This window comes from Pseudomyrmex gracilis, unplaced genomic scaffold (assembly GCF_002006095.1).
Source record: "Pseudomyrmex gracilis isolate BER0280 unplaced genomic scaffold, ASM200609v1 scaffold_218, whole genome shotgun sequence".
In the NCBI taxonomy this organism is placed as follows: domain Eukaryota; kingdom Metazoa; phylum Arthropoda; class Insecta; order Hymenoptera; family Formicidae; genus Pseudomyrmex; species Pseudomyrmex gracilis.
Window position 1 is genome coordinate 22,565 of NW_018020802.1, and position 18,113 is coordinate 40,677.

At 35.3% G+C, this 18,113-nt stretch overlaps 3 protein-coding genes across 3 annotated transcripts; all 3 read right to left on the bottom strand.

The window, feature by feature from the left end:
* Nucleotides 1–329: 329 nt before the first annotated feature.
* Nucleotides 330–1,666, bottom strand: LOC109858665. Its single transcript, XM_020436158.1, has 5 exons — nt 1,523–1,666; nt 1,243–1,365; nt 906–1,023; nt 547–808; nt 330–456 (listed from the first exon to the last, which is right to left on the bottom strand). Exons 1-5 carry the CDS (start codon nt 1,664–1,666, stop codon nt 330–332), a joined length of 774 nt encoding a protein of 257 aa, XP_020291747.1.
* Nucleotides 1,667–2,533: 867 nt separating this feature from the next.
* Nucleotides 2,534–8,433, bottom strand: LOC109858666. The gene is made up of 13 exons (XM_020436159.1): nt 8,422–8,433; nt 8,230–8,349; nt 7,771–7,888; nt 7,431–7,692; nt 7,228–7,347; nt 7,007–7,097; nt 6,740–6,885; nt 6,472–6,607; nt 4,887–5,006; nt 4,554–4,671; nt 4,034–4,295; nt 2,663–2,795; nt 2,534–2,587 (listed from the first exon to the last, which is right to left on the bottom strand). Exons 1-13 carry the CDS (start codon nt 8,431–8,433, stop codon nt 2,534–2,536), a joined length of 1,692 nt encoding a protein of 563 aa, XP_020291748.1.
* Nucleotides 8,434–9,994: 1,561 nt separating this feature from the next.
* Nucleotides 9,995–12,524, bottom strand: LOC109858667. The gene is made up of 6 exons (XM_020436161.1): nt 12,381–12,524; nt 11,682–11,799; nt 11,334–11,595; nt 11,122–11,241; nt 10,218–10,353; nt 9,995–10,048 (listed from the first exon to the last, which is right to left on the bottom strand). The coding sequence occupies exons 1-6, from the start codon at nt 12,522–12,524 to the stop codon at nt 9,995–9,997; spliced, it is 834 nt and encodes a 277-aa protein (XP_020291750.1).
* Between the last annotated feature and the right edge of the window lie 5,589 nt (nt 12,525–18,113).

An 18,113-nucleotide genomic window follows, 5' to 3' on the forward strand; every position in this document is an offset into this window, starting at 1 on the left:
TTTTTTTTCATTGAAAGAAACTGCGACTTACCAGAAATAGATTCACGCTGGTCGAAGTCACTCCAAGTAATATTAAAGCCAAGTAAGGTATCGCAAAGGTTGTCTTGACAATTTCAGAAAATCTTAGCAAAAGCGAAAAGAATACAAAAATGCGAATATTTGAAGCTTGTATAAAATTGCAAAACAATATTACGTGTGTGTGTAAATTACTCGTAAGGTTAACACGTATCAATTTATCTACGATATAATAATTATAAATAAAGATTTTAAAAAATAATAAGTTTGATTTGATAAGTTTTCAAATAAATAATTTTTAAATAGTGTGTAATTCATGATACCGACTCGATTGCTTTTCGATGACCGTTCACAGCAATCACTACGTTGTTGTGAAAGTCGTGATGCTTTTCCGTAAATGTATTCGACGCGTTTTCATCGATTATATGCTCCATGCGATAACTAGGCGCGCAATAAACGAAAATTAAAACCAACACACTCCACTTGTTCGAATCGCAGCGCGGTTTTTTTTTTTTTGACAAAAATACGCACCTGGCTATTTTGAACATTCCGAACGCGTGTATCGCAAGTCCTAAACAAAACGACTCGGTGGACAGAATTGTCGTCGCGGCGACGATTAATCCGACATCCAAGTGAAATTGAATCGCGTGGAAATATTTTCTCTGATCGACGAAGTATTCGACCGAAAACAATAATTCGGGTTGTCGAGATTTGTTACTTGGCGCAACGACGTCGAGAAAAATCGGGATGTACTGCATGACGATAACCGTGGCGATACACACGTAGATCAATGCTGAAATAAATCAAAACTCACTTCATCTGGGATAATGAATCACGATATGATCGTCGTCGCGATCGATATAATATTTTCATATTTTATATTAATTTACTTGCTAGAGACGTGGTGGACAGTTTTGCCACTTTCGCGTATCGATGAATTATCTCAAGCTCGTGATTATTTCTCAACATGTTCCAATCGCTTTCAATTTGTCGCATTAACGCCTTTGCCTGTTATCGATAAATTTTCAATAAGTAATTTACTCTCGACATGAGATTATTTCTGTTATACAAAAAATAAGAAAAAGTTGTAAGATGTATTGCGATTTATAAAATATATGTACATTTTATATGTTTTGTACAACATTTATGTATACTGTATAGTACAACGATCTCTCTCTCTCTCTCTCTCTCTCTCTCTCTCTCTGATAATTAGTAAATATCACGTACCTTCTCTGTGACGAAATAAAAAGTGATATATTTTACAGTGAATAACATGAACGGCAAAGCGGACGATAAAATGGTCAACACGACGTCCACATCGTACTTTGTTATCGTGATCAATTTTATTAACTGGAAATAACACACGCTCGTTAAAAAAACGTTCACGTTTTGTCTACAGAAATGCGGTAATTAAATATATCGGATAACAACAAAATTTGGTAAAACACGTGAAATTTCGAGAAAAATTCATGCAGAGATAAATATCAACAAGTGAGAGCGACCATACCTGGGGTGACGTTACCGATATTAGAATAAACGACGATAAAATACCTTGAAGTTGCCGCAACACAATGTAACGATGCGGCCAGAGACCAATAGCCGACAAAAACATACGATTGAGTTTGTAGTAACGATCGCTACTGGAGTCCATTTCGTACAACGCGGGAAACGCCACTGCGTTTCGGGGCGCGAGACTTTCGGCGTACTTACACTTTAATCAAATGGTTTATTGTCTTCCAACAATATTTCCATATATCGGGTTGCAAGAAAAATGCTTTGTACACAATATATGTAATAGCGAGTGTTATTTCTCCAAATTGCTTCGTAATCGAGAAGTGAAAGAAAAAAAGAACTACATTTTTTCGTGCCTACGTACTCGACTGCTGTTACATGTCGAATTACTGAAATTACGGCGGGCGATCGATTAAGCGTCGTTTTTGTAATATCGCAAACGTTTTCTCTTTGCGAGTGCGAGTTATATTGACGCACGCGCACTCTCCGCGGATTTTTTGCGGGAGCTCGACGAGGAGTCATTTTCGCGCGGACAGTCGACGGACGACGACGGTAATTTCTGTTTCGCGAAGAAAAATTCTGTTTTAAACAACGTCTTGTATCTTCTGCGTGCAATTCGCACACAAGCTTTGTATTGTCGAAAAAGTTACAAGTTTCTGCACAAACATTTAGAAATGTGACAAAAGAAACTGCTAGCAGTTTCGGAAAGAAAAGTTTCACAATCGAGTAATTAATTAATAAATCCAGTGCAAGAGCACAAGAAAATTCAGACAAAAAAGTTTAACATAATTCGCAAAGGTGTATTGTATAAACAAACGGTATACGTCAATCGCGTGTCGGTTGAAATGTGTGTGAGAGCATGGTGGTTTCCTGAACCGAACACTTCGCCGAGGGGGAAAAATAGTCGCGTCATGCAACGCGTCAGCTAGTTTGCACGATGTGATCTTTGTACGCGTGATAAATTGACACGGACGGGCGCAATTATAATTCTCGCGATTTGCCGTTGTCAGTGCTGCACGGACGACAGCACCGTGAAATAAGATATCGACGTGGCGAGAAGCTGCAACAAGAAAAAATGATATTATAGCACGCTTGATCGTGACAACACAGACGCGTGATCGTCGCCGATATTTACCGAGGTAAATCCTTCGAGCGATAAAACAAAAGTGCCGCCGGTGATCAGCTTGCAGCTCTGCATGCTTCGATTCAGAATCAACAGTATCAGCTTTTGCTCCTGCAGAGGCACGCGGTACCATTGGGTGTCGCATCTGCAATTTCGCTCAAATCGCGCGCGTGTTACTTTAAAAAAAAAACTTTGTTTGTTTATATCTTTGTTGTTTTAGAAAATATTAACCCTTTGCACTCCAGTGGTGACTTTCACTCACCATGTGGTTTGATGCCGCAACTCCAGAGGTGACTCTCAATTATGTTTGTAAAGGTGTAGAGATATATAAAATATTAAAATTTTATACATTAATTTGTGTGTGTAATGATTTTAAGTCACTGGTAAGAAATGCATCAAAAGAGCTGCGAAACGTCTGGAGTTGCTGGGGCGCCGCGCGAAAAAGGCCTGGAGTGCAAAGGGTTAAAAGAATACAAAGAATTTGATTTTTGTTTTTTTAAATTTCTCTCTTCATTGTCAAGTAAATAAATCTTTAAATTCTTTGTATCGTTCTTAACTTCGTATCGTTGCCGGCGATTTGATGTTTTTTTTTTTTTGTTTACTCACACGTTCTTGTGGATGTTCGTGCTGTGATCAATGAAAACCTGTCCGGCGTAGTTGCCGCAAAATATGTAAACGAAATGAGCGACGACAACCAAAATGGATGTCAACAGCTCGTCGATGTCTCTTGTGGTAACGAGTACTTGAAAAACCTACGAAGAAAACCCGCGGGGGGAGGGTTTCTGTCTTACTCTTTTTTTTTTTTTTTTTTTTATTCGCACGACAGCGTATTCCACAAAAATCTTAGTATCGCGACAAACAACGTTTGTTACTCACGCGAAAAAAATTGATGCTCAGCGACACGACTCCAATCATTATCAGAATAAAATAGGACGTCGCTAAATTAGACCACAAGAGATCGTAGAACCTTCAATGATAAAAAAACAAGACAAGAGCTAACGAGGTTGAAACAAAAATCGTATCACGATTGATAAGATAGAATAGAAATTTCTCTTCTTCGCGTGTATTCTCTGATACGTGATGAGTGAAAATTATATTAACCGTGACCAGACAGACATGCGTGATGGCGTTTCAGCGATTACGAGCGACGCGTGTACTAACTGAAGGGCTCTGTTGTGAATATCTATTGCGGCGCTTATTCTCGCGTGGATCGTCGCGCTCTTCACGCATCGCAGCTGATCGTCCAGATCGAAGGCGTGTTGCAATCGGTAACTGTGGAATGAGGAGGAGATCGTTCGTGCCGAACGTTCGAAATTTGCCACAAATGAATGGGGAAGAAAAGTCTCTTCTCTAAAATCAATCGAGACTCTCTCTCTCTCTCACCTGGCGATCTTGAACATTCCGCACGCGTGGTGAACGTACGCCACGTACAGCGATTCCGTGGCCAGCACCGTTGCAATGGATATGACTATCGTTATGTACATGTGGCAGAATATGACCTTGAAGTGTTTCTCCTGGTCGACGAAATAATCAACGTCGATGGGAAGTCGGTGCTGGCGCGAAGCGTTCAGAGGCGCCACGATGTCGAGAATGTCCGGAAATAACACGGTCATCAGCAGAGCGATCGCGGATGTAAACCCAAATACTGTAATTGCGCGTGAATTTTTAGGATTTAGGATTATATGCGTTTCTTTACGATATTAACTTATATAGATAATTTATTTTTATTTTTATTTTTTTATGTTTATGAAAAAAATACAAAAAAATAAATAACATTTATATTGAGCGTTAAATTTCTGTTTATACGTGTAATTCTTGTTGCAGGAAAAATTCCAAAGTGTTTTATGTTGTGTTACGAGATGTGTGTATTTAAATTTCATTATTTAATCTGATTATCATGTACCTGTAATAATAATTGTGCACAGTCGTCCGACGTGGGTGTATCTTCGTATCATTTCGATTTCCTTCACGTCCTTCAACACGTTCCAATCATTCTCAACCAATTTCATGAGTTTCTTTAGCTACACAAACGCGTTTGTATTATAAATATATATAAAAAAAAAACTAATCTCTGACATCACGTGAATGTCGGAAGAGACTCGGATATATCGTAAGTACAAAAAATATCGCAAATAAAATTGTGCAGTAATAATTTTTTCCAATTAAACAGATAAGTCAAAATAGGACCGTCTTGAGGTCAATCTGAAACAGGAAAACAATCATGTTGCGTACTTACACTCGCGGGCAGCAGCAAAAATGTAATATATTTCACCGTGACGATCAGACTCGGCGCGCAGAACGACAGAACTCTCAGCACAATTATCGGATCGTATTTCGACGTGACTATCTTCGCCATCTACGAGCGATCTTCATATTATCCGTGTAAATATATAATATAAGAGAACATAATTGAATAAAAAAAATGTAAAAAGATCGCTTCGGTTTGACTCAAATTATAAAACAACAAACACAAGGGAAAAAAATATTTTGCAAAAAATTGTGTGTAATAAAATTCAATAAATTTCGAAAACACACGAATGTATATAGAAAAATGAGAAATTTTGTCACAGATGTCAATACAAATGAATATCTATAAAACAAGAAAGATACAAGCGAAGCGAGTATGTGCGCAGTTGATATTTATCCGCGATCGTACCATTGTGAACGTACACGACACAATAAAGAAAGCTGACAATAGTATTTTAACTCGCTTGAGTATCGATTCATCATACGGCCACAAACCAACCCACAACAAGAGCAAGCGATTGAGCTCATAGTAGCCACCTCGAGTAAAATCCATCTTCGACAACGACCGAAGCAGTTCTGTGTTTTTCGCGCGGAAAATATTAAAAAAAAAAAAAAAAAAAAATTGATCTAACAACGGGGGTTGATATTCTCGAGATGTTTTTTTTATTCACTTAATATCCCACAAAATTACGGCTATCGCGCTCAATTATCCGAGTACGCGCGAGTAGCGTTATTACTCGTAATTTGTTGTAACAAAACACGAAGAAAAGGGGAACTTGAACGATCCGCAGTTTTCTTAAGAGCGACAGCAATCAAGATACATTAATCTTCCGTGTCTATAGCCGAGTTTTCCGATATTGTTATTTTTTCTTCGAATCGACGCAAGCGCAGTTGAAGACTTCTGTTTCATCGGGATACACTTTCGTTTAGACCGTCAGACGTTTCACTGCCAGTGAAACGTCACTTCACTAAAAATCTATAGCACGTGTTACGTGAAGTGTAGTTTTAAAACTAAGAGTGAATATATCGAGAGACGCAGTCATGTGCAGTTGCAACCTAACAGTGAAAAATATCACATATTGATGTGAACCTAAGCTTATAAAGAAAACTGGCGAGATAAGTGATGTAAAACAACGAGTTTTGTTAACGTTCGAATGTTTAATCTCTCAGTAAAGTTTTTATCTTCAAATAAAACATCAAATATACAAGTGCAAAGATATTTTTCGTCAGTTGATAATAGTTCTACTGCTCCGCAGCGTGACTACGATTTTTTCACTACAACTTTTTCCGTACTAGCAAAATTACTTGCGCACCGACCAAAGTACGGTGAAGTACGACACAGTCATACTCATTAGCTGAAATTCAAAAGTCACGTTATATAACACACAGGATTATACATTTCATTCTTCAGCAAAAATAACAACAATCAAAGAATTTATGTACAAAATTTGATCACAAAAAATTTACACTATCCAAAATATGCTAAAGTAAGTAAAATGAGATAATAAGTTAAGTGAAGCTATGCTCTCGGCCAGCACTAAAAAGTACGTGTTTTGTATTAGCATAACGCTTACCGACGCAAAACCTTCGAATGACGGAATATACAATCCGCCACCTACGACCATCTTGCAACTTCTCGTACTTCTTTGCATTATGACCGGCAATAATTTTTGTGCTTGCACTGGCGCGTCGTGCCACTTTGTACCGTATCTAAAAATTTGTCTAAATATAAATTCCTCGCGTATTTATAATTGTTATTCATGTACAAGATTCTTTCTTGCGAACTCTTGTTTTTGACATTATTTTCAAAATAAATTGTCTTGTACAAACGTATTCACTTACGTATTCTGAAAAATACCAGTGCTATGATCTATCAGAATTTGCCCAATATAATTACCTAAGAATAAGTAAAACACATGACCAAAACTGAACATACTCAACTTTAGAAATTCGTTCATTTCTTTTATGATTAAAATTGCTTCGAAAAGCTAGAACAAAAGGTTAAATGATATTACTATTAAAAATTTATTACCTGCCAAAACTACAGTTTTCGAATGTACAGTAACAAACAAATATATTTTACATATAAATTAATACTACGTAACTCACGCAAAAAAGATGGATGACGAGAGATGCGATACCGAGCATAAGCAGAATGCTATATGACACGGCCAGAGTGGACCACAAAAACTCGGAGAACCTTCAAGAACATAAATCCTGTGAGCTATTGTTTTTTTTTTTTTTATTTATGTTTTTTCATTATTCGTATGCGCGAGCATACAGATAATTTTTCATTTCCTAACGACAAGAAATTAATATATTATACTGACTCGAGAGCTCTTTTGTGAATGCGCACAGCCTCGATTAGCTTTTTATGAACAATGATTGCCCGTTTATCGGGTGGATACGTTTGCCACACCTTGTTGTCAAACGCTTGATCCAATCGATAACTGTAAGAGAACAGCATTCGCTTGATACAAAATCGATCAAGATGTTTAATTTTCGCGCGACTGTACTTTTGAATTTAAATTACCTGGCGACTTGAAACATCCCGCAAGCGTGCAGCACATGCGTAACGTACAACGACTCGGTGCCTACCAGCGTGATGAATATAAGAAACAATGAAACGCCCACGTGCAATGTGATAACATAGAAATACTTTTGGTGATCGACGAAAAATTTGCCCGGAAACAGTAAGTGTCGCTGCCGCGAGACGTTCAACGGCATGAGAATATCAAGAACGTTCGGTACGAACGGTACGAGACACATTCCCACGATACCCAAGACAGCGAGTACTGAAACGTTGAGAAGAAACGACTCTTACAGAGTGATCGCTCATCACGATATTCTTTACGTATACATCGATTGTTTACTTGTAAAACCAAAAGTGAAGAGATTTCCGAAATAAGTATATCTCCCCAAGATTTCCACCTCTTTCTTATCCTTGAGCATGTTCCAGTCTTTCTCTACGTACTCTATAAGACCTCTAATCTGCTCGCAAAAAAAAAAAAATTAATTCAGTCACATAAATGCATTCTCTTACTTGCTACAAAAATGTTTTTGCTAGCGCGTTTAGAATCGAAATAGTGAAAAGAGTTTCGTATTTATGATGGCGGTTCAAGTATATGTTTAAAACCAAATTAAATTTGTTAATATATATTTATATTTGTTATTATTGTTTGTTAATATTAAATTTGTTTAAGAAATAATACATATTAAATTCTATATATATATATATATATTTCAATTACAAATTATGTTTATATCACATATATTTTAAGTAAGAAATTATAAAATATCTACAAATAAAACACACAAAAACATGAACTCACCTTTCTAGCAACGATACAGAACGTTTGATACTTTATAACGTAAACGAAGCAAACTAATGTGGGAGAAAGAACTGTGAACAAGATGTTAATGTTGTATCTTAACTCTTCCAATTTCGCGATCTAAATTTGACAACATTATCTTATTTATGATTGAAATAGTAAGAAAAAATTCCTCGTAAGCAACACTTTTACCTGAGCAACCATCGTGTATCCTACAATAATATTGCAGAATATTCTTTGAAAATATTTGGCGATCGACCAGTCGTACGGCCAAAGGCCGACCAATAGCAAGATACGTCGATTGAATCTATAGTACTTATTTCCGGAGAAGTTCATCTCTCGATGGTCGAAACACTTCTGCGCCGCGAAAGCGAAACTACCGCTGCATTTTTTTCTTCCCTCTCTCTCATCAATGCTCTCATTTTATCGTATTTCTTTCACGTATCTTCTATATGTCAATGAAAAATAAACGCCGCAATTTGCAAAAGATTATTCGCATTTCTACTGTTAAGAAAAAACTGACATATAAATTTTGTATCTCACAATAGCACTTTATTGGTATAAAAACACGATAAACTTACACGTGAGAGAGAATTAAATAATTGACGCGCAATTTGAAATGAGTTTTTGTTAGAAGAAGCAATTTTCTTAGAGATCGCATCCTCTTTGTTCAGTCGTCAGATATCAACGGTACGTCTCCCACCGTGAACCTAGCAGTTTCATTACATTAGATTTCGTAGCTAACCGACCGAATATTGTCCAAGCAAAATCGATAATTTTATTCCCGCAGAAAGGGGAAAAGAATTGCGCGCACCGACGTCGGCGCAATAGAATGCCGTTTCTTGTCGCGACGACGCTTTCCTCAATGCCGCGTGGTCCGTCACGCGACGAACCACGTGTTCGTCTTGTTTCACGCGTGTTTCACTAATGTGTGAAAAACGAAAATCCGTGCCGTTAATTTTCTTTTCGTGCCTCCAAATTGCAAGTTTTCAGAAAGTTGTGTCTATGATTTGTACTTTTTGTAAATTCTGACAAACCTATTCGGCGAAACGTGCAAATAAAAAGTGTGCACGTCCAACGCGTTTTAATACAAACGAAACTGCGCGTAATGACGCCAAAATCAAGGATACACGTATAAAAAGGTACAGCAAAGAGGTACAGAGATGCGTAAAAACTACACTACTTTGAAAGTGTTTCTCTTCTCATTATGTTCTATACAAAACGCGGTAACTATCGCGCCCAGTTGTTTGAGTAGCGTGGGTACCACACTTATTTTATACTACACTTAATTTGTTTGTAACTGTAAATAATGTTATTTTATAATGTAGTCTAGGAAAAGAAAACCTCTTTGTAGTTTTAAAAGAGACAGCAAGATATTAATATTAATCTTCTGTTTAAATATCTAAATTACTTGATATTATTCTTCGGATCGACTCAAGCGCAAGTGAGAAGACTATTTTCATCGAAATTCATTGTCGTTCAAACCGTCAAATGTGTTTCGCATTTATGTAGTTGTAACAGTAAAAAATGATACATGTATTAAATTAAGGTAAAAATAAACATACAAAAAAACAGTAAAAATAAAGTACAAATAAACAAATAAAAGAAGTGAAAAAAAAGTTGCTCAATGGTTTTTATCTTCATATACAATAATAAATATACAAGCGCAAAGATATTTTGTCAATTGATTATATTGAGAAAACTGTTCTACTCATTTGCAGCGTGACTACAATGTTCTTAGTACAAATTTGTCGTGCTAGCAAGATTACTCGCGTACCGAACACAGTACAGTGAAGTACGATACAGTCATACTCATAAGCTGAAATTCAAGAGATTCACGTTATAAAATAAAGACTACATACTTATTTTTCAATAGCAATAACATTAATTAAAAGGTATTTTATACACAAAAATTGATGATCGGAATAAATTTGCATTATCTAAACTATGCTAAATAACAAAACAAAATTAAATACAGTTACGTTTACCGTCGCAAAACCTTCAAATGACGGAATATACATTCCGCCACCTACGGCCATCTTGCAACTTCTCGTACTTCTTTGCATTATGATCGGCAATAATTTTTGCGCCTGCACTGGAGCGCTGTACCATTGTGTAATGTATCTAAAGTTGGTTCACATATAAATTCCTTTAAATTATATATTTTGAGTTCGTTATACGTTTAAGTAAAAAGATAGGGGATCTTTTTATCCCTATCTTTTTATTTAAATTCCTCTCATTTTCGATTATTATTCATGTACACAATTTTTTTTCGTAAAACTTTGTCATTTTGTATTTAAAATCTCATTGTCTCGTACAAATGTATTTACTTACACATTCTGAAAAATATCGGTGCTATGATCTATCAGAATTTGCCCAACATAATTACCTACGAATAAATAGATCATATGGAAGAGACTGAACAAACTCAGCTTTATAATTTCGTTTATTTCTCTTATGACTAATACTGTTTCAAAAAGCTAGAAGAAAAGTTAAAATAATATTATTATTAAGATACTATTACCTGTCAAAACTGTAGTTGTCTGAAAGATGTACAGTAATAAACAGATATATTGTATATACATAACTTACAGAAAAAAGATGAATGACAAGAGACGTGATACCAAGTATAAGCAGAATGCTGTACGACACAGCCAAAGTGGACCACAAAAACTCGGAAAACCTTGAAGAGAATAAAATCTGTGAGGTGTGCGTTACTGGTTTTTTTATTTTTTTAATTTTTTTTATTTGTAGTGTGCGCGAGTTTTTTAGCTTTTAAACTCGACAGAAATATTGTTTTCCCAATAAATTGAAAATTAATTCCATTACTTAATCGATCAATCAGATAATTTTCTATTTACTAACGATAAAAAATTAATATAGTTTACTAACTCGAGAGCTCTTTTGTGAATAAGCATTGCCTCGATTAGCTTTTTGTAAACAATGAGAGCCCGACTTTCGACTGGATACGCTTGCCACAACTTGTTGCCAAACGCTTGATCAAATCGATAACTGCAAGGAAACATCGATCGTTTATTTCAAAATCAAAACCGACCAAGGTGTTGAATTGACGCAACTCTATACTTTTGAATTTAATTATCTACCTAGCGACTCGAAACATCCCGCAAGCGTGCAGCACATGCGTCACGAACAATGTTTCGGTGCCTATCAGCGTGGTGAACATCAGAAAGATTGAAATAGACACATGTAATGTGATAACGTAGAAATACTTCTGATGATCGACGAAAAATTCACACGGAAACATTAAATGTCGCGGCCGCGAGACGTTTAATGGTGCGAGGATATCAAGAACGATCGGTAAGAAGGGTACGAAAGACATTACCACGCCAATGAAGTAAATGAATACTGAAATGTCAAAAAGAAACGACTTTCAAAATGATTGCTCGTCACGATCATTCTTTGCAAGTTACGTATATACATCGATTCTTTACTTGCAACTAACGAGGTGATAATACTGCCGAAGTAAGTGTACCTCCCCAAAATTTCCATCTCCATCTTATCCTTGAGCATGTTCCAGTCTTTTTCTACGTGATCTATAAGACCTCTAATCTGCTCGCGAAAAAAATATAATTCAATCACATAAACGCACTCACTTGCTTCTTGCTACAAAGATTGTTTCGCTAGCGCGTTTGAGATTGAAATAGAAAATAAAAATTCAATATTTATGTTGATGTAAGTATATATTTAAGTATATATTTAAGTATATATATATTTACATATTAAGTATTATTATTATTTAAGTATTATTATATATTTAAGTATATATTTATATATTGAGTATTATGTAAGTATATATTTAAAAAACACAATTGTATTAAATTTATACAAAAATTTATATTATATAATAAAATGTATTCAAATTACAATAATTGTTTTTATATTTAAGTAAATATTTCTTACAAATTTACAAATTATCTACAAAAAAAAGAACATGGGCTCACCTTTGTAGCAACGATGCAGAACGTATGATATTTTAGAACGGAAGCTAAACAAATGAATAAGAAAGAAAGAACTGTTAACAAGTCGTTAAGGCTGTGTCTGAACTCTTCCAATTTCACGATCTAAATTTGACATTATTTTATTTATGATTGAAATAGTAAGAAATGTTCCCGTATAAGCAACACTTTTACCTGAGCAATCACCGTGTATCCTACAATAATATTGCACAATACTTTTTGAACATATTTGACGATTGACTCGTCGTACGGCCACAGGCCGACCATAAGCAAAAGACGTCGATGGAGTCTATAGTATTTATTTCCGAAGAAGTTCATCTCTCGATAGTCGAAACACTTCTGCGCCGCGAAAGCGAAACTACCCCCGCGTTTCTTCTTTCTCTCATCAATGCTTTTAACTTACCCTATTTTTTTCAAGTTGCACATGTCTTCTATTTATGTCATTAAAATAAACGCTGCAATTTACAGAAGATTATCTATTTTTACTATTAAAATAATTGACATATAAAGTGTGTGTATGTGTGTGTGTGTACCTCACGAACGCTTCATTTGTGTAAACGCGCGAAACTGGCGGAGGGAGAATTACTATTATTGACCTAACTTATTGTCGTATAAGTTACAATAACTGTTTGTTACGAGAAGCAATTTTCTTAAAGATCGTATATATCCTCTTCGTTCAGTCGGTAGGTGTCAACGGTGCGTCTCTCATCGTAGAAGCTAGCAGCTTCAATACGTCAAATGTCCAGAGCTAACCGACCTAATAGTTGTTAGCGAGATCGATAATTTTACTTCTACGGATGTGAAGCAAAAGTAACACCGTCGTAAGCGCAATATACGCTCTTCATCTCAACGAAACGCTTTGCTTCAAGCGCGAGAAGCCACGTGTTCGTCTCGTTTCACGCATGTTACTAATGTGTGAAAAATAAAAGTTCGCAGCGTGAATCCTTTTGTGCGTCCACGTTGAAATTTTTTAGTGCGTCCGCAATTTGTGTTCTTTGTAAGTTATGACGAATCTAGTCGGCAAATTGTGCATACAAAGTGCGTATATGTTCGATGCGTTTTAACATAAACGAAACTGCGCAAAAAAGCGTCGAAATAAAAACTACGCGAAAAAATAAAAATTCTGTGTGCAATTTTTTTTATTATAAATTTTTAGCTATTCTAACACGTTGCTCGTTAACATTCACGAGAACGTATCTCCGTTCTGCGGGAATAAAGGTTTCGTATGACATACTACTGAATTTTACAGAATAAGTACCAGGTGCAGGTTTAGTTTCAACGTGTGGAATAAATTACGGTAAGATAAGACGGCGTCAAACTTGTTATCTCAAACGAATAGTGTTGTGTTATCAATGTCTAATAAATTGTAGTAACAAATGTGTAATTCTTGTCGGTACTATCTTAATTGCACCCGGTATTATTCTGTAATATTTAGATTCTAAACATGACAGAAATATGTTGTTATCGTGTTGTGGAAACTTCTAAGGATGACATAATTATACTTCGAAGCTCTGAAACATTTTTCTGCAATAATGCGAACGAGTTTCTAAACTTGCACAAGCGCTGAGTAAAAAGAAACTATTCTTCTAACTATTGAATTAAAGTTTGTATTAAATTAAAGCAAAAATAAACATATTAACAAAAGTGAAAAAAAAGTTTCTCAGCGAGATTTTATCTTTATATAAAATGTTAAATTCACAAGTGCAAAGATATATTGTCAATTAATAATGTTGAAACAATTGTTCTATTACTTTGTAGCATGACTATGATTTTTTTAATACAAATTTTTTGTGCTAGCAAAATTACTTGCGTACCGACCAAAGTACAGTGAAGTACGATACAGTCATACTCATAAGCTGAAATTCAAGAGATTCACGTTATAAAATAAAGACTACATACTTATTTTTCAATAGCAATAACATTAATTAAAAGGTATTTTATACACAAAAATTGATGATCGGAATAAATTTGCATTATCTAAAATATGCTAAATAACAAAACAAAATTAAATACAGTTACGTTTACCGTCGCGAAACCTTCAAATGACGGAATATACATTCCGCCACCTACGGCCATCTTGCAACTTCTCGTACTTCTTTGCATTATGACCGGCAATAATTTTTGTGCTTGCACTGGAGCGTCGTACCACTGTGTAATGTATCTAAAAGTTTGTCTAAATATATATTCCTCTTCTTTTCCATCATTATTCACGTACAGAGTTCTTCGTAAAAGTTTGCCATTATTTTAAAAATACAAATTGTCTTGTATAAATGTATTCACTTACATATTCTGAAAAATATCGGTGCTATGATCTATCAGAATTTGCCCAACATAATTACCTAAGAATAAATAGAACACATGGTCAAAGCTGAGTACACTCAATTGTAGTATTTCGTTCATTTCTTTTGAAAATAATATTGATTGAAAAAGCTAGAAACAAAAGTTATAATATTATTACTATTAAAATACTATTACCTGCCAAAACTATAGTTCTTTGATGTGGAATAATAAATAGATATAATTTACCTAAATATCTATATATTATATAACTTACGCAAAAAAGATTAATAACAAGAGACCCGATACCGAGAATAAGCAGAATGCTGTACGACACGGCCAAACTGGACCACAAAAACTCGGAGAACCTTGAAGAGAACAAAATTTGTGAAGTTCGCTGTTTTTCACTGTTTGTATGCGCGAGATGGAACTTTTAAACTTTTAAACTCGACAAAAATATTGTTTTTTTTTCAGAAAATCAAAAGTTAAATTTCATTAATTAATCGGTCAATCAAATCATTTTTCATTTCCTAACGACAAAAAATTAATATATTATATACTGACTCGAGAGCTCTTTTGTGAATGCGCAGAGCCTCGATTAGACTTTTGTAAACAATAATTGCCCGAATTTCGGCTGAATACGATTGCCACAACTTGTTGCCAAACGCTTGATCCAATCGATAACTACAAGAAAACAGCGAACGATTATTACAAAATCACAATCTACCAAGATGTGGAATTGACGCGACTGTACTTTTGAATTTAAATTACCTGGCGACTTGAAACATCCCGCAAGCGTGCAGCACATGCGTCACGAACAATGACTCGGTGCCTACCAGCGTGATGAATATAAAAAACAGTGAAACGGCCATATTTAGTACGATAACGTAAAAATACTTCTGATGATCGATGAAATATTCGCCCGGAAACATTAATTGTCGTGGCCGCGAGACGTTCAATGGTGCGACGATATCAAGAAAGTCTGGTACGAGCGGTACGAGAGACATTAACACTATTACCACGGAAGCAAGTACTGAAACGTCGAGAAGAAACGACTCTCAGATTGATTGCTCGTCACGACAGTCTTCACAATGTATATATACATAGATTCTTTACTTGTAAAACTTAAGGTGAAAACACTGCCAAAGTACGTGTACCTCCCTAAGATTTCCAGCTCTCTTTCGTCCTTGAGCATGTTCCAGTCTTTTTCCACGTAATCCATAAGACCTCTAATCTGCTCGCGAAAAAAGAAAATTCAATTCACACAAACACGCTAAAATGCTCCTAGCTCCTAAAGATTGTTTTGCTCGCGCGTTTAAAATTAAGATAATAAAAAGAGTTTAATATTCATATTGGCGATGTAAGTATATACGTAAAAAAGTATATGATTAAATTTATTTAAAAATTAATATTACATATCAAAATCAATTTAAATTGCAAGAATTATCTTTATATTTACTTCTAAACATTTTTTCTTTTAATTACAAAATATCTACACAAAAATAACGCGGTCTCACCTTTCTAGCAATAATGCAGAACGTTTGATATTTTATATTGTAAATAAAGCCAACTAACGTGGGAGAAAGAACTGTTAACAAGACATTAACACTGTGTCTTAACTCTACCAATTTCGCGATCTAAATTTGATAACATCATCTTTATTCACGACTGAAATAGTAAGAAAATTCCTCGTAAGCAACAGTTTTACCTGAGCAACCATCGTGTATCCTACAATAATATTGCAGAACGCTATTTGGCAATATTTGACAATGGAACGGTCGTACGGCCAAAGACCGACCAGCAGCAGGAGACGTCGAGTGAGTCTATAGTACTTATTTCCGAGGAAGTTCATCTCTCGATGGTCGAAACACTTCTGAGCCGCGAAAGCGATACCATCGCTGCTTTTTTTCTCTCTCTCTTTCATCAATGCTCGCAATTTATCGTATTTCTTTCACGTTGCATGTATCTTTCATGAAATAAACGCTGCAATTTGCGAAAAACAACCGACATTTCTACTGCTGAGAAGAGCAACAGAAATTCCATGCATTATACGGCAGCGTCTCGTGTGTAAACGCGCGAAAGTTACACGTGTGGGAGAATTAAGTAATTGACACACAATTTGAAGTAACTTTTTTCTACGGGAGAAGCAATTTTCTTAGGGATCGTGTATATGTAGAAACTAAGAGCTTCATTACAATAGATTTTCAGAATTAACCGACAATATTGTCCAAACGAAATCGATAATTTTATTCCCGCAGGTAGGGGAAAAGAATTGCGGCTTTGACGTCGGCGCAATAGAGTGCGACGTTTGTTGTCGAGACGACACTTTTGTTAATGCCGCGTGGACCGTCACGCGAGAAAGCCACGTGTTTGTCTCGTTTCACACGTGTTACTAATGTGTGAAAAACAAAAATCCGTCCGCGTGAATTGTTTTGTGCCTCTTATTTGCAATGTTCTAGTGTGTTGTGTTTACGGTTTTGTGCTGTTTGTAACTTCTGACGAAGCTAATCGGCAAATCGTGCAAACAAAATTTAGTATGCGCCCAACGCGATTTAATATGAACAGAGCTGCTTGAAATGACTCTGAGATAAAGGATACACGTATAAAAAAGATACTGCAAAAAGGTACAGTTATCAGTAATAATATTCCGGAAATGCTTTTTTTCTCTTAGTTTTCCACACAAAACGCAGTGACTATCGCGCCCAGTTATTTGAGTAGCATTATTGAATTTGTAAGTTAAGTAATTCAATTTTATAAGTAATTTAATTTTATATTGTAATCTAGGAAAAAGGAAACTTTTGTAAGCTTTGTAGTTTTCTTAAATAAACACAGCAAGTTATTAATATTAATCTTCCGTAGAAATACAGAAGCTAAGTTACTTGATATTATTTTTTTTTCGGATCGCCTCAAGCGACTGAGAAGACTTTTTTATCGAAATTCATTGTCGTTCAGATTGTCAGATGTGTTTCGCACTTAATGTAGCAACGTAACAGTAAAAAATGATAGATACATGTATTAAAATTAAACACATAAGAAAAAGTGTGGAAAGATAGTTCCTCAATGGTTTTTATCTTCATATAAAATATTAAATATACAAGTGCAAAGATATGTTGTCAATTGATAATACTGTGTGAAAGAATTGTTCTAATTCTCAGCGTGACTACTTCTTTTTCTAGAAACTTTTTGTGCTAGCAAAATTATTTGCGTACCGACCAAAGTACAGTAAAGTACGACACAGTCATACTCATGAGCTGAAATTCGAGATTCACGTTATAAAATAAAGATTACATCGGAATAAATTTGCATTATCTAAAATATGCTAAATAGAGAAAGAAAAGTAAATAACTTTACCGTCGCAAAACCTTCAAATGACGGAATAAACATTCCGCCACCTACGGCCATCTTGCAACTTTTCGTACTTCTTTGCATTATGATCGGCAATAATTTTTGTGCTTGCACCGGAGCGCCGTACCACTGTGTAACGTATCTAAAAGTTTGTCTAAATAGAGAAATTCTTCTCTTATTTACGATCATTCTATATATATATGATTTAAAAAAAATTTTTTTTATTATTATAAAAACAAGTTTTTGTAAAAATGTGTTAGTTACGTATTCTGAAAAATATCGGTG

Excerpts from the sequence above, each read along its gene's own strand:
- LOC109858666 (XM_020436159.1), bottom strand. Across the intron at positions 7,693-7,770 it reads CTTCACTTTTGGTTTTACAA|TACTCGCTGTCTTGGGTATC; the intron begins GTAAACAATCGA and ends TCAACGTTTCAG. Across the intron at positions 7,348-7,430 it reads GGGATGTTTCAAGTCGCCAG|TTATCGATTGGATCAAGCGT; the intron begins GTAATTTAAATT and ends GTTCTCTTACAG.
- LOC109858667 (XM_020436161.1), bottom strand. The coding sequence starts at position 12,524 with ATGAACTTCTTCGGAAATAAATACTATAGACTCCATCGACGTCTTTTG. Across the intron at positions 11,596-11,681 it reads TATCACCTCGTTAGTTGCAA|TATTCATTTACTTCATTGGC; the intron begins GTAAAGAATCGA and ends TTGACATTTCAG. Across the intron at positions 10,049-10,217 it reads CATTTGAAGGTTTTGCGACG|CTTATGAGTATGACTGTATC; the intron begins GTAAACGTAACT and ends CTTGAATTTCAG.
- LOC109858665 (XM_020436158.1), bottom strand. The coding sequence starts at position 1,666 with ATGGACTCCAGTAGCGATCGTTACTACAAACTCAATCGTATGTTTTTG. Across the intron at positions 1,024-1,242 it reads TTTATTTCGTCACAGAGAAG|GCAAAGGCGTTAATGCGACA; the intron begins GTACGTGATATT and ends TATCGATAACAG. Across the intron at positions 809-905 it reads GTCCACCACGTCTCTAGCAA|CATTGATCTACGTGTGTATC; the intron begins GTAAATTAATAT and ends GATTTATTTCAG.